At 38.9% G+C, this 15,439-nt stretch overlaps 1 protein-coding gene across 2 annotated transcripts in view; it reads right to left on the reverse strand.

The window, feature by feature from the left end:
- Positions 1–15,439, reverse strand: part of jak2a (Janus kinase 2a) — a 37,676-nt gene that overhangs the window by 6,180 nt on the left and 16,057 nt on the right. For both annotated transcript variants that reach the window (XM_067574964.1, XM_067574965.1), the window contains exons 2-13: positions 13,849–14,134; positions 10,825–10,948; positions 10,531–10,651; positions 8,545–8,690; positions 7,177–7,471; positions 6,844–6,963; positions 5,513–5,670; positions 5,288–5,399; positions 4,317–4,503; positions 3,025–3,149; positions 398–532; positions 145–232 (exon numbers count right to left, since the gene is read on the reverse strand). In XM_067574964.1, coding sequence (XP_067431065.1) covers positions 145–232; positions 398–532; positions 3,025–3,149; positions 4,317–4,503; positions 5,288–5,399; positions 5,513–5,670; positions 6,844–6,963; positions 7,177–7,471; positions 8,545–8,690; positions 10,531–10,651; positions 10,825–10,948; positions 13,849–14,110 — 1,873 coding nt within the window. In that variant the 5' untranslated portion in view covers positions 14,111–14,134. The remainder of the gene's footprint in view (positions 1–144; positions 233–397; positions 533–3,024; positions 3,150–4,316; positions 4,504–5,287; positions 5,400–5,512; positions 5,671–6,843; positions 6,964–7,176; positions 7,472–8,544; positions 8,691–10,530; positions 10,652–10,824; positions 10,949–13,848; positions 14,135–15,439) is intronic.

The raw sequence follows: 15,439 nt of genomic DNA on the forward strand, positions 1-15,439 counted from the left end.
CTATCCTTTTTATATGGCACATGTGAGGATAACCGCAATGATTCCTTCTTTTGTGACCATCACTGCTTGTGGTTAAGCTGTGACCCTTAAGTAGTGATTGTTTCATTGTGTGTGTGTGTGTGTTTGTGTGTGTTGTAGACTTACTTTCATCTCCACAAACACACACACCATAGTTGAGGAGTAAGTGCTTGTGGGAGAGCTGGCTCATCATGCTGGCTGCTTCAAAGAATGACTATGAGGGATAAAACGAGAGAAGGGATGAGAGAATTTACATTTTATTCTGTTAATTTGTCTCCTCTCTGCATGTGTCTTCAGAGTGAGAGAAAAACTAAATAAACAATGAAAAAAATGTAAATTTAACCAGTCAACCACTGAGTCATTCAGTCAACAAGCCAACCTCTGAATAGTTGCGGTGAGCCTTGTCCAGGATCTTAATAACGACTTCTATCTGATGCATCTCTCCGTAGTCTCCCAGCTCCTTCCTAACACCGCAGAAGATCTTCGTGAACGTTCCTTGGCCCAAACTCTCGCTCTAAAACGTTGAAACAAACACTGTGTTATTGTTATGTTAAAAACCTATTTTTTTTGAAAAGGAGTCAAAGAGACTATTTCCTGACCAATACTCCCTAACCATGAAGTTACTTAAACCTTCCAACTCATATTATTAAGGGACATGATGATGGTCTGGCGGTATACTGTGCCAGAAATTCCAAAAACATAATGACAGTGCTGATATTTTTATAACTGACCGAATAACATACTGTGGACTGTATTGTTGACACAAGAACGTTGCAAGATGTCAGTGTCTTTAACTAAAATTTGTCAAGGGAGAAACTGGCATAGCCGTTTTCAACCTCACCTCAAGTTATCTGAATGAAAATGGGGTCTATGGGTACCCATGAGTTTGCCCTTTACAGACAAGCCCACTTTATGCTAATCTAATGCAGTTTTTGGCAAGAAAAAAAACGTGCAGTTTTTTATGTGCAGTATAAATGTGTTATTTTCGCCTATTCGAAAAATGGTGTATTTGAATATTTCTTCATACTGCGGTCCCAAAACAGTCTTGGAATTGCAAAAACAGGTTATGACTGGAAAGCCGAGACTCTCGTGGATTCAATGAACCCAGCTGTATTGTGATGATGTTAGTCCCCATAGTAGCCATTTCATTGTAGTGGGACCGTTTTTGAAACTTGACCTCACTATATAAAATGACCTCTGGCATAATCACAGCCTCATGAAACTTTACAACCACTAACTAGAGACCGAGGACATTCAGAGGACACCATCCATGAAAATGTAGTTCTTACAGAAATCTCCAAATGTCGAAGGTTTTTGATACCAAATCACAGCATATATTTTTCTACAGTGTTCCTCAAGGTTTTGGTGCTTTACTATGGTATTTTGGAGGGATTTTAAACCATTTTTATCAATTCTTCAGTGGTCAAAAGTTGTTAAAATTAGCACCAAATCTGTGTAACAAATGTTACCAACCCAAAAATTGCTTATGAGACATAATTGAGCATGTGAATGGCCATCATATACTTCCATTATAATGTTTTAAGCCCTTATGCACTCTAAACGTTCGCCTTTGAATAGGCACCTAGCCAAAACACAATGTTTATTACAGATTTATGACTAGAAAAACTTGACACACAGTGCTGAGCTGCATCTCAAATTAACTTTCAGGCTCCCAGTTTTCAGATGATGTACACCACTTCTATGTGGTATATACTGTTGACCCGTTATCTCCCCCTAAAGATCCCCCCCCACCCCCCAAAAAGACAAAAAATGGGTCTATGGTGGGTCTCTAAGGGTTAACAAAAACATGTTCTTCATTATTTGGAAAAGTTACGAGACAAATAAAACCTTCACATGGGCACACATGGAAACTCATATCATCCGATATCTATCTTTGATTTGATAATGACATTTTTTTTATTGAACTCCTGAATACATCTCACACACTTTTGAGTTTACTCGTTGTTGCCATTTCAAAAGTCAAAGCAGGGAGCCACTGAATCTTGGAAAATGTCTCTGAAGTTTAGAGATTGAAGGGCTGCAGGAAGAATCAGCTGATTAATGCCAAAAAGCCCAAAGACAAGTAACTGTCTTTCTCACCTGCAGCCTGGAAACCAAACTGCATAGTGTCACCTCCTGTCTATCTTTTTTACCAGGACTGAACTGTGACTCATCCAACTACACCTTTCAGTATCTGACCACATGGATTTGACCGAATTTTAATTCAAAACAGAAGTAAGGTCTCTCCATCTCTCATCTAACCGCATGAATAAGCTGAACAAAAGCTCAAAACAGGAAGATTAAAAACACATGTTGTACCTGCTAAAGAACTGGTGAGAAGACAATATTGCAATACAGAAAACCCCCTGAGCCATGAGATTAGTGGAACTGCTTTTGTGGTTTTCCTGTGACAGACCTGTTATACAAAACTTCAAGTGAACAACAGAAAACAGAGCGAGACGGAAATGGACTAGTCACCAAAGTGAGTGCACGGCTGACACGCTCGTCAACGCACGACAAGCGTGTCAGCCGCATGCACAGCACTCACAAAAGTCCACAGGGATTTCTATTGACACTGATCTTCTGTAGGAGAGTCAATTAAGGAAGTCTTTTTGTTAAATGCAGTGACCTCACTAACCCTGCAGGAATCTTTGTCTCCTCTGATTGAGAACAATGGAACGCTGGCTCCTGTTGACAAGCTCACAATGGGCTGTGTCCTCTTTCCTTGTCTGCAACGGACTAGTTTGCCTTCCACAACTAGAAAAGCACTGGCGACTCACTTATGTACAGCTCACATTTGTCTACAATCTACAGCTTCTGTAGGGCAAGAAATCACCTTTTCAATACTCTTGTTGGCTTCTACAAAAAAAATGTGTACATGAGGCAATGTGTGTAAAACTAATACAACCTACAATAAATAGACTGAAGAATTGGCCTTATAAGGAGTGTTGATATTTTCTGCTGAGAGATAACACTAAAGAAAGAAGTCAAAGAAGGTTATCTTACAATGATGAGGTCCTCTTTTCGGATCTTGTGGAAGACCATCTGGCTGATGTCGTGTTTTTGAAGTGAGGGAGACAGAGGGACCTCTGCCCCTTGGTTACTCCTACACACCAGCATGTTGGATTTGTCTGAAGAAATGTTAAGATGGATATAGATTAACTCACACTTTAGTGCTACATCTGATTAACACCAGAGTTATTGTTTTTCCATGTGTGACACTGTTTAATTGCAAATTTAAGTACAAATATAACAGCTACCAATTGTAAAGTTGGACTGCTTAGTTTAAAGTTTTTAATCACGAATATCAGCATGAATAAAACCTATGTGTCTTGTTTTTTTTTGGCCCTTATAAATGGGTAACTTCACTCAGAAACAAGAGTTTTTGCCAGAATAGCTTTGACAGCTGGAAACCTGGTGAAGTAATCATTGAGTCATTAGTATTCATCAGTACCTCCATTAAATTCCCACAGAGATGTAATGGTCATGTTGTGCTGGTGGGCAGAAAAAATCTTGCTTTTTTACCCTTTTAAAGGATAGTATTGATTCTGCTGCAGTGAATGATACAATACAGTTAAAATAAATCAATACATTTCTATCAGTGATTTAACATTTCTTCAAAAATTTCATACAACTTGCTTCACCATGGCTGACATGATGCTTGGCTGTTTATGTTTATGAGCTTCCAGAGCTTGAAACTGCCAATTATAACTGCATACTGAGGGTCAATGGTAACTTCAAAGAATAAATATTCTGTAGTCTTAATTGGCCTAAATCCGATGGGAAAATGATTGACTCAGAAACAAGACCTCTGATATGAGCAGAAGCTTGGGTAGAAGATGGGTAATTGGCTGCAGGAGGGATGTAAGAGATTTGGGAAAGACGCTAAAAAATAACAAAATGACAAGATAACAGTGTCAACGACTCCTGTGGGACAGGAATTCTGTGGGACTTTCAACAAGGGGTCATCAGTTGAAAGGCAAACACGGCTTATTGTACACTAACTGATTCAATCGGGTGAGTTTGAAAAAGAGTTCTAGCACCCGTCACCATTTTCTTATATTTTCTAATAATTGCTTTCACAATGTCATGAAATATGACTGTAACATCTAACATGATCCGGATTTTGAAGCCTAAACGTGATCAATTCGATATTCACTTGTGCGAATCATTGGCTGATGGTTTTAACAGCACTCACTCAAAGTTTTACAGTTGATCCAATATGTGCATCCATACATAAAAAGATGAGATGCTGTTGCCAGTTTTTGCAAAATTATTGTGAACTGTTCTATGCTGACCTTTGGGGCTAGGTGCGGAGCACCTGATCAGCTGGAATGTGTATCCATCGGTGCGAAGCGCCTCCTTTTGGTAGCAGTGCAGAAGTTCTCTAAGGGAGCCGAAGCTCCTCTTGGCACCGCTCAGGATGTACTCTCCCGACTCCGTCTTTACGATCTGACAGTGCTTATAGTCCACCATAGTTTCATACTGAAAATAAAAGAGAAATTTATGGTTAAGTTGTGCTAAAGCTGATTTTAACTGACTACAGAGAACACTCCCTGAGGACGAGTCAATCTAAGTAAGAACACATAAGTTCTTATTAAACTTACAAATCTACTACTTCAATTTATTCTCAACTTCCTTCAGATTAATTACATTAAATACACTAATTTTGTATTGATGCCACAATTTTGAAACTGCATGAATGGACTTTATTGTAATTTCAATAATGTAAAACTGCTGCATCTGATTTAAACAGAAACAGTATGTCATTGTGTGTATGGTGCTGCTTATCAGCTGAGTCGTCCATTTAATGTGAAAATCAAACCTAATTGCTCCCTCCAGTGGTTAAAATTATGGGCATTATTTTAAAGGCTCTGGTGTACACACCTTTAAGACTACCTGTGTTTCAGTGTACCAGTGAACAAACCCAGTTTGCTTTCACAAACAGCCACTCAGTTAAATGTTGTGATGCCACAGTCACTGTGACTGACCATCTTCCTCCTAACTAACTATTACACCAGAGCACTTTAAAATGTACTCCGGCACTAGAGTACATTTACAATACAGTCTAAAGGCTCTGGTTGTTGTGACATGATGCTAATGGAGGAAGACACATTTTAGTAGTTGCTGAGATGCATGTGATCATGGGCTCCGGAAGCGAGTCAGTAATGTCAATCAATTAGCAAAGACTTTGTTGAAGCCTGTAAAGTCACATGTGAGAAATACAGTACTTCACATTGAAGATGAACCCAACATTAACAGTGCTTACCCCCACCACAAACGACATGAAGAATTTGTCATAGTCCCTGGGGCTACAGCGAAGGATGTAAAGGCCTTGGTGGTTGCCAGAGCGCCGCAGCTTACCAATCGTAAACTCCATCCTGTGATCAAAGAGACAGAATGTGTCTTTGTGTGTGTATGAATCTTTGGTTGTGGGGGTACGAGCACATGTGCGACGTGCTGTATCTGTACATACTGTCTGTGTGATACTCACGACACAGGGCCATGGCAGTAGCTCTGAATGCACTCGAGAAGTCTTGGCGGGGCCACTTCTTTACAAAGATAATGATGAGCATCTGCAACCAGTCTGTAATATCCATCAACTAATGATACAAATGACAGAGCCTCTGAGAGAGACGGAAAATCCAGTTCCTTGAATGAAAAGAGGGGAGACAAAAGTAAATTATTCAGTACCTGCTTTTATTATAATCATTGTATAACAGCTTATCGAGACAATTTGTTTTTTTGGACTGGCTTTTTTTCTTTCCTACTCTGTTGTCATTTATAACTTTCATGAGGAAACTAACAACATTTACACTTCATATTCTTGTTGATACACAACATTCATCTCTCACCCTCTGCGGTAAAGGCAGAGCAACAAACTAAACAACAAAATCAAAAGAGGAACAAACCATAACACAGCAACACAATGATCGAGATGACGTAGATAACACAAAGGCAGTTCCTTAATGAATCAACAACCCAGAAGGACGTTAAATTAGTAATCACATATTCACGCCACAGATGAATACACAAAACTTCAGCACAACCAAATTGAACATCTACGTGTCCTCTAACAACCACCCCAGTCCCACTCCACCCACCAATCCATCGCCCATTAACTGTCATAAACTAAATTACTTCACAGGTCGGTATAATGGGTCCAACCTAGTTTTTTCAAGATTATCTTTTTTGTTACCATGCAAAAAGAGACACAATTGTTAAACTGGGGAAATCCCTATCCCTTACATCCATACATCTTCATTAAAGAACATAGTTAAAGATAGGCAAGTGTACGAAACTCGTGTGATAGTCACACTAATTAAGCTTAGTTAAATCGTTTATCTTCGTGTGCGTAATTCATTTGATCAAAACAGATTAACAAATGTTGCTGAGTCTCATAAGAATACTCCAAAACCTGGTGCCTACATCATCCACAATCTAACTCTACCGCCAACAGTTCAGTCAGTGATTTGGGTGACATTTGGTTCACATCGCTAACCTCAAGCAGAGATGAGGAGCAGGCTACAGAGAGTCTGATAACCTCACTTCTTTCTCTTTCATTTTCAAACATGTAGTTTTCAGGCCCAACATATCAGAAATTACACAAATCCCATGAGAGCCACAAAAATTTTTTCACATATCCTTTAGTCCTTATCCTCAACCTCTGTGAACATTTTGGTTTTTAACATCTGTGGTATTCAGATGCTGTTGAAAGCCACTTGAACAACAAAAATAAAGCAAAGTAAACAAAATCATTCATCTTGGAGTGAAAGCAGAGCAATGTGGAGCAGATCATCAAGAAGATTAAAGTGTGTACTATACCAAGATCTGGTTGTCCTGTCTGGTGAGGGTAACTATGCGACTCTCCACAGAGCCTTCCTGATTGGACTGCTTGATGCTGATGTCTATCACCTCTGAGAAGTCACAGTATGTCTGCAGCTCCTACAGACACAAAAAGAGTAAAAATGAGTGGGTTACATTTGTTTTAGATAAAGAAGCACGCACACACGTACTCTTCTTATTGGCAATTAATTGTAATAACCAACTACTGGAGCTCCATCTATTGGTTAAAACCAGCCAGGAAAGCATCACAGTGTGACTGGTATTATACAAATGCATTACCATGGCAACATGAAACCATCTCCTGGGCCTCACCTCCTCTGCTCCCTCCGCCTCTTTCCCTTTTGACCACTGGATGCCCTTGTTGCCCATGACGACGATGGTAACCTCGCGTGCGGAGAGGTCGGTGACTTGGAAGCGCTCGGAGTAGAGGGATGGAAGCAGAATCTCGAGGCTCATCAGGTATTTGAGCTTGAGGTTGCACACCGTGGCCTTGCACTCATTAAACTGCTGGATGAACCTCTTGAAGCGAAAGCGGATCCGCTTCCGAGTCAGGATGTTGTATTCCTGGATGCGGTCTCGCATGCATCTCGGCAGGAAGGACTTGTAGCTAAAAGCAGCGAGAGGGTCGGGGGTGGGTGGTTGATCAGGAGGAGATGGAGTTGAGAATAACAAAAAGGGGAGGGAATGAAGGACAAATGCAGAAAAAGAGGGAAGACAAAGAAGAGAGGGGCAGGTGAAAGAAGAAACAAGGTTAAAAGAGCTGAATAGGGCTGAAACAAATAGCTGAATAATTGATTAGTCGATTGACAGATGAATACTATTTTGATAATCAATCGTTTCAGTCATTTTTCAAGCAAAAATAGTGAAAAAATGCTACAAAGTTACTGCGTCTCTTCCTCACATATAATAGCAAACTGAATATCTTTGGCTTTTGGTCAGACAAAACAAGATATTTGATCGCTAAAATGCTGATATGGGCATTTTTTCACTTTTTTTCATTTCATAAACCAATTGATTAATCAAAAATAAAGAATCGGCAGATGAATCGATCATGAAAATAATTGCAGCCCTAGAGCTAACACTGAGTGCTTTGTGCAGGTTCAGCTAGTGTGCATGCTGAGTTTAACCTGAGAATCAATGCGTAGCCATCACGAATTGTACTAAAGACTCACTTGAAACAAAAATAAATACAATTAGGGATGAATTAAAGAGAAATTAAATTATACTTAACATTTCAAGTATGGACACAGTGCATAAGCACAGTGCAGGTCAAATATTATAGACACACTGAAACATTATCTCATACACCGAGATAATTGATTCAACTGCATGAAACTATCTTGATGCTCACTGTATCCCGAGGAGTTTGTCACACTGCTCTGAAGTTGTCATTCATAAGCTTTACCACATGCACAACAGCGAAACAGGAAGTATTTTACAATATTTAGGTGGTTACAGTACAAATGTGTGGAAAGTACAAGTTAAATGGGGGTTTTTTTCCCACATTTTAAAGGCTGCTTTATAATTAACACACATTGCTGAACTTTTTAGATTCTTCTCAAATACCGAAAATATTGTCACGTACTGTAATTCAAATCAGCAATTTGCCATTATGGCTAAAATAACATGCTATTACATTCAGTCAATATTGTTCATCTCTTGTGAGTGAGTGCATCATACCTGGTATCATTGTAGATGTCTACAGGTGACTGACCACTTTCTTTGGCGAGCCTCATCATGTCCAGCACCGCCATGCCCAGACACTCTTCCTGAGCCTCGTGGCTTACTGGAATATGAACCCTGCCCTTGAGAAAGTCACTACGCCACTGCAGGACGGAACACAAGATGCAAAAAAATCAAAAATTAAATTAAAAAGAATCTGATGGATATCAGATCTGTGGGAGAGGAGGAGGGTCAACATATTTACTGTCTTATCTTAAATTTACAGTGTGAGTATAAACATTAAAGAGTGAGTCATTAAATAAAAACAAGCACAGAAGTTTTTTGGATATGCTTGCCACCATTTTTGGTGATACAAGTTTTCAAAATACATTAAAAGTCCGTTTTAGAGTTAAAGACCTTTGAACCAAACCAGTTGAGGCACGGATTCATTCTGCAAAAGCTTTATTATAAATAAAAAATAAATGTTACAGTTTATTTAAAGAAAGCTTTTTGCAACCTGAAACTCCTTTTATTCGATATTTTCATCAAACAAACAAATCAGCGGTTAAGTTGGTAGGACTGTACAAGCTCGACAACAGCAGGTGTCTGTGAGTAATAAACACTCTGTGGGTCAATCTGTTGACACCCAGCTCATGGTGTCAATGTGAACAGCGGAGATAAAAAAAAAAGCTGAATAGAGTTGTGTGTTTCAAGTTCTCGCAAGCATGTGGAAAGAAAAAAAAAACGCACCTGCAAACACACACACACACGCATGCACACGCACACGCACATACTGTATGTGGGCAGTGACACAAGAAAACAGTGTGAAAGAACCCTGACATATCCTTGTTCCCCAATTTGTACATCTTAAACACTCTTACTACCCCACTTCCTGTTTTCAACTTGCACAAAAGAATGGCTGACATGACAGACAGACTGGCAGTTAGTCAGAGAGTCAGGGTAAACAAGCACATTTTATCTCCCCCCGCCCAACATTTCTGCTTATCATTATATTAACAAAAGTAAAATAGGAAAATGGGTGCGAGGAGGTGAAGAAGAGGGCATTAGTTTCTCAAGTTTTGTCCTCTGGTTTAAATGCAGTTTAAAAGAAAACATTCACACATTTTGCAGCCTCCACATGTTAACCACAACTGGAACTATACAAGCATACAGTATGCGGTAGATTATTTGTGGGCTAACAGGGTGATAAGTACGCTTTTAGTTTGCGGCCTGAGAAATTCTCAAGTCTTTGTTTGACATTTACAGGTACAGTACATTCACCTAATAATCCTACTCTGGCTCTGTTGCAGCATGGTGGTATCATCGCAAAAAATGCAACATCCAAACTCCTTTCCAATAAGTTATCATACAACGATCCACACATTTCAAACCTTCTGCATGCTATTTTTTTGTGTATATATGTACAGTAAAACATATCTTAGGTAATTGGTAAAACCTGATATAGTATTTTATCTAGAGGTCCCCTCCAGACATGTTTTAAAATGTATATAAAATACTCTACTTTAAATAATATGGCAACTGTTAAGCATGAATCCCGGAGAAACATGGTTACCAGAGAAAACATAGCAGTACCAGTGAGCAGTGCAGCAAACACACCAAACATCTCGCATTACTTGCACAAATTTAACCATGAGATCATTTGTGTTTATTCGCCCCAAACAGCCAGTGAGCAACGGCAGGCAATGACTAGTCCCCAACCAGCACGGTGATGTTACTGAAGCTCAGTCTGAATGAACCCGAAATTAATTTGATTAATACAGATTTTGCTGTGATTTAATTGTAATAAACGGATCAAATGGATAACGAAATAACTAGCTTACATCATGATGCCGAATTGTAAAAGTTATTTCACAGTTTGTGTGTTAGGCTTATCAGAGACCCAAATATATAAGCACAAGCACTGAAAAAGTGACTTTTTCATAATATGGCCCCTTTAAAAACACAAATGCAAAGACTTCATGTTGATACGAGGTGTAAACTAACCTGCAAAAATTGGTATGCCATGACACAATCATCCATGATGGGGGTCTCCATCCCCTTGGAAACACCATAGCGATGAGCATGGGATGAATTGCCGCTGTTATACCAGCCAGGAAAGTAGTACCTGGATAGAAGAGTAGACAAGACAGGAGCCAGTAAGACACAGACAAAGAAAAGAGAAATATTGAATTAAAAGAGAAGTGATCCAGGCATTAAGTACATAAAGAGTCTGAAACAGGAAATGGAAATGAAAAACAAAACTGAAAAAAAAAAAAAAAAAACTATGTCTTTGCCTACCTGATTCTGAAGTGTAGGCTCTCACTATCTGACTGCTGCAGTTTGAAGATGTGATTAGGAGGGAACCATATCTGGTCGCTTTCCCTCATCAGACCAAACAAGTTGCAGAACACTGGAGCAATACCTGGTAAGACAAAGAAAACAATCATCTCAGGTCATTAAAATGTTTACTGTAGACAGAACAGACAGTTTTATTTTGGCAGTAAAAGTCACTGAAACTCAGTGTACTTTATGGAGGTTTGAATTTGTGGCTACAAAAACTGCTGCAGATACCAAGGAGCATATATGCAAGTATTTTCCATTTGGTCAGATTCACTTTGTACCCACACATGAACAATATTTACAACAAGCAAATATTTAGAACATAAACAAAGTTGCGCATGCACTGTGTGTTTACAGTACATAAACAGAGAGTAGGCTGCTGTGGCGGTAACACTGTAGACTGCAAGTGACTGTGCTTTGACACATGATTGCAACCAAGTACCTTTTCTCAGTGGTGTTTTTCGGTGGAGTTATTTGTGTTGACTCAGTGAAAACCACAGTTAAGTCCCCTGCTTAAGAGTGTATAAATGAAAAATGAAGTTCCCATCAACGGTTTAGTGAGTTTGCCTGTTTGCCAGGAGTTTGTCTAAGATTTTTTTCTATGATGAAAGTTAACGATGATACTGCTCAGGGGGTAACAACCTTAGTATAGATGACTTTTACCTCATCATCTGATCATAACAGCCTACTTCGGCAGAATTTTATTTCCAACCATTCCCACAACTCCTCTTGCTGTTTTAAAAACACCAGCACCACCGATAGCAAGGTGTTTTATCAGTCAGGCCAAAACGTCCATTAGCAGAGAAAATATCATAAAGCAACAGGAAGCACACGAATCTCACAAGAATGAAGCAATCGTATGAGGATGGGAGTGCTGCGTAAGAGGAAGTATGCTCAACCACAACGGGAAGTCAGCTCAGTGTACTTACAAGGTTGATCTACGTATAATATGTATAAGCCCTACCTTACCTTGAATTGTTTATTAAGATAAGATAAAAGAAGATAAGATAAGATAAGACTTTATTGATCAGAGGGGAAATGTGCATGTTACAGCAGTGCAGGAAACAAGGAAACAGATAAGAGCTAAGAGTAATAAATGCAAACACAATAAGAAGTCAAGTAAATAGAATTCAATCTATATACATTATAAACATTACAAAACAATATAAAATAATAAAGTAATATGCTTTTTTAACTGTTTTTAACCGTAGGAGCTGAGAACATTAATAAAATGTGAATATTGATTATGTATTCAACAGTTTTGCCATCTTTGCCTTCTAGAGGGTTAAATATGTTAATGTTAATATTCACTTCCTGTGTTCACTATGTGAATGGAAAAAAAGCCTATCAAAGTGCAATGATATACGGGTCTGCCGGGAATGTGAATACATTTTACTTCATCCTTGTGGGAATGTAGCAAGACTTCCAGTCCTACATCAACATGCATCATCAAATTTGATCTCAATAGTACGTCTACAAACTCATCTTATTACCAGACCACATTTAAAAAACCGTCAAGAATAACCAAATAGATAAAGCACAGAAAATCCCTCACATGTGATGGTTATGTGATTGTGGTTAAACCACGAAATAGAGAATGGGAGAGTAAGACAGCTGGAGGCGAGGTAGATGTTAAGATGAAGAACAAGACGAGGAGATGCAGGAAGTAGAAAGTGGTCAAATAAAAAATTAAAAGCAAGAGGATGGAGAAAGGGGAAAATAAAAAGGAGAGAGAGACGGGTTGTTTCTTATCAGCTCGAGAGGGAATGGAGTGTGGCAGGGAGAGATAGAGCTAAGGCGGAGAGGAAAACAGACACAACAGTTCCCCAACTTCCTGATTTGAGTTTGCTAGAAAGAGAAGGTGAAAAAGCAGGCTGAACACTGAAACTCTAGAAAATAAACAACTAAGGACAAAGCCTACTGGTTAAGACACAAACTGTACGACTGTAACTGCAAGGTCGTCCACAATTCTATATCAGCCGCAAGGTGTACCAGTGGTGGAAGAAGTGTTCAGATCTTTTACTTAAGTAAAAGTAGTAAAGTGTTTTATTATTATTATTATATATGATGTTTTTTGGATTAATATTACTGCTGAATCAATGTGTATGTTGCATTTTACTGTTGTAGTGTTTAAGGTTGAGCTATACTACTTTGTATACCATTGGCTGGTTTAATCTACAGTCATGCATCATATTCTATAAGATCATCATATGTTTCTAGCATCGCTGTCCTGTGAGAACCATGTATCTCTTAAATGTCAACTTTCTATGAGCTCAGAAAAACAGCCCTGCTTTCAGCTTTGTGACAGCATTTTCCAGCTAATCCAAAAGGCTTATTAATTAGTTTTCTTAGCTTCGGCATTAGGAGAATGTTCTCAACCCATAAAGGAGCACTTAATCCTTCAATTTTTCATAAACATCAAACTTTAGGATCACCAAATTTGGAGATAGTTTTCACTGGACTGGAAGGGTATAAAGAATTGTAATCTGTGGTAACTACAGCTGTCAGACAAATGTAGTGGAGTAGAAGTATAAAGTTGCATAAAATGGAAATACTTCGTAAAGTACCTTGAATTTGTACATAAGTACTTAGTTACATTCCACCACTGAGGTCAGGTGTACATGTATAACACTGACTAAATCAGGACTTCACAATGTTGAAGAAACAACCGGATATGTGATGAGAAAAGCAGGAACATCATCAAACCACTGAACTGTTGAAGAGCTTTTGAACATGACACCGCTAATTTATAAATTATTCAATTCATACATGGTTAATTAACACCCTATGAAATAATCAAATATAATAAATGATCACATCACTTAATTTTTATTGTCTTTTTTTCCTTTTCTTTGTTTTTAAGTATATTTGATGCACATTTCTGTTCTTTTAGCATCATGCAAAGCCCATATTAAACTAATTCATATGAATAAACTAAACTGTGTGGGCAGACATCAGAACTGAAATCCTCTTGTGACTCACCACATGCTTTCGCTGCACTGATGCAGAGTTCCTCTGCTATGTACTCCCCGGGTGGAAACGTGAGAACACTCTCTGAACCGTTGGCCCCACCTCCTTCACCATCCTTCCCAGGGTAGTACATGTGGACACTTAGGCAGGTGGCATCCATGTCCGGCTTTGGGTCAAGTTCGGCGGTTGGGTCAAGGTCCGGGACAAGGCCACTGTCATGTGCTGAGGGGCAGGAGGTGGGCAGGTCCATATCTGTCAGCAGAATACAGGCCATGTGCTGCTTACCACAAACATCCACCTGTAAGCAGAGAAACCAATAAAACTGGTAAGAATGATAGTGAGTAGAAAGTACAGAATATACTGGAAATTAATTAGGTAAGAGGAAGGAATTTTTTGAGTGAAGCAAGCAGTGTTTTACGGGGCTTACCAGCCAACTACAGCTTTCTGTCTGACAAACAAGCTTTTTAGATTTTAATGTGTTTTTTTTTTTTTACACATTTACAAGAGTCTACAGCCACACTATCAGCTCTGTGAGGATGTTAGGCACAGTGGTGTTTTGAGCTACATGCTAATGCTGGCATGCTAACATGCTGATGTTAAGCAGGAATATTGTTTACCATGTCCACCAGGTTAGTTTAGCGTGTTAGCTAGCATGCTAACATTTGCTAATTAGCACCAAACACAAAGTACAGCTGAGGCCTATGGGGGTGTCATTAGTTTTGCTGGTATTTGCTCCATGAGGAGCACACACACACAATGGACTGAGTCCCGCCCTCACTGAACCACAGAGAGCAGAGGGGAGGACAGAAGCAGCGCCACCATAAATGAAACAAGTGCAGATAAATTAGGTAAATCATATAAATAAACATAATCTCTACTGCTTTTTGTTCACTGTCATTTATGGTCACACTGCTTCTCTTCTCTCCTCTGCTCTCTGTGGTTCAGAAATTATGTCAATAAGTTATTTATATATGTACATTAATAAAATAATAAGTTTAACCAACTACTATTTCTGATGCCGACTAGCAAAGGTAGCAACCTTCAATTGAGTAGTTGACTTTACACGTACATCCCTAGTAGCCCGCGCTGTAATGTGTATCTTAGCTGATGCTGCTTTGCTTGCAGAGGTCTAAGTAAAACAGGGTTATAGTGAACAAAAAGCTTTATATTTAAATGTGCAAAAGTGAAAAGTAAAGCTTGAAGTCTGCTCAGTTTGGTTTGAACATTTTCCCCCGAGTACTACTAGTTGCATCTGTCAGCAAGCAACGTATTGCAATTGCACTAAATATAAAATTTTTGCAGACCAAAACAATTTTGAGCAGTGACTCATCCAGATGCCTGAAATTCTATTGAGTCCCTGTCTGTTAGGTGACACGAAATAGGCATTATCAGTATCATCAATTACATTTATGGTTGCTTATCAGAACATATAATTACTTGTCACAAGACTGACTATACAGGCTACCCTGAATTGCTCTCTCTCATATTATGCATACACAATATATTCTTTGCAGATGTGGTGCTGTCGCTGTTCCAAGTTGTAATATTTTAAGCTGTCAGCAGATGAAAATATTGGATATCTGTCCGATACTGACTCAAATAG

This window comes from Thunnus thynnus, chromosome 19 (genome assembly GCF_963924715.1).
Source record: "Thunnus thynnus chromosome 19, fThuThy2.1, whole genome shotgun sequence".
Classification (NCBI taxonomy): Eukaryota; Metazoa; Chordata; class Actinopteri; order Scombriformes; family Scombridae; genus Thunnus; species Thunnus thynnus.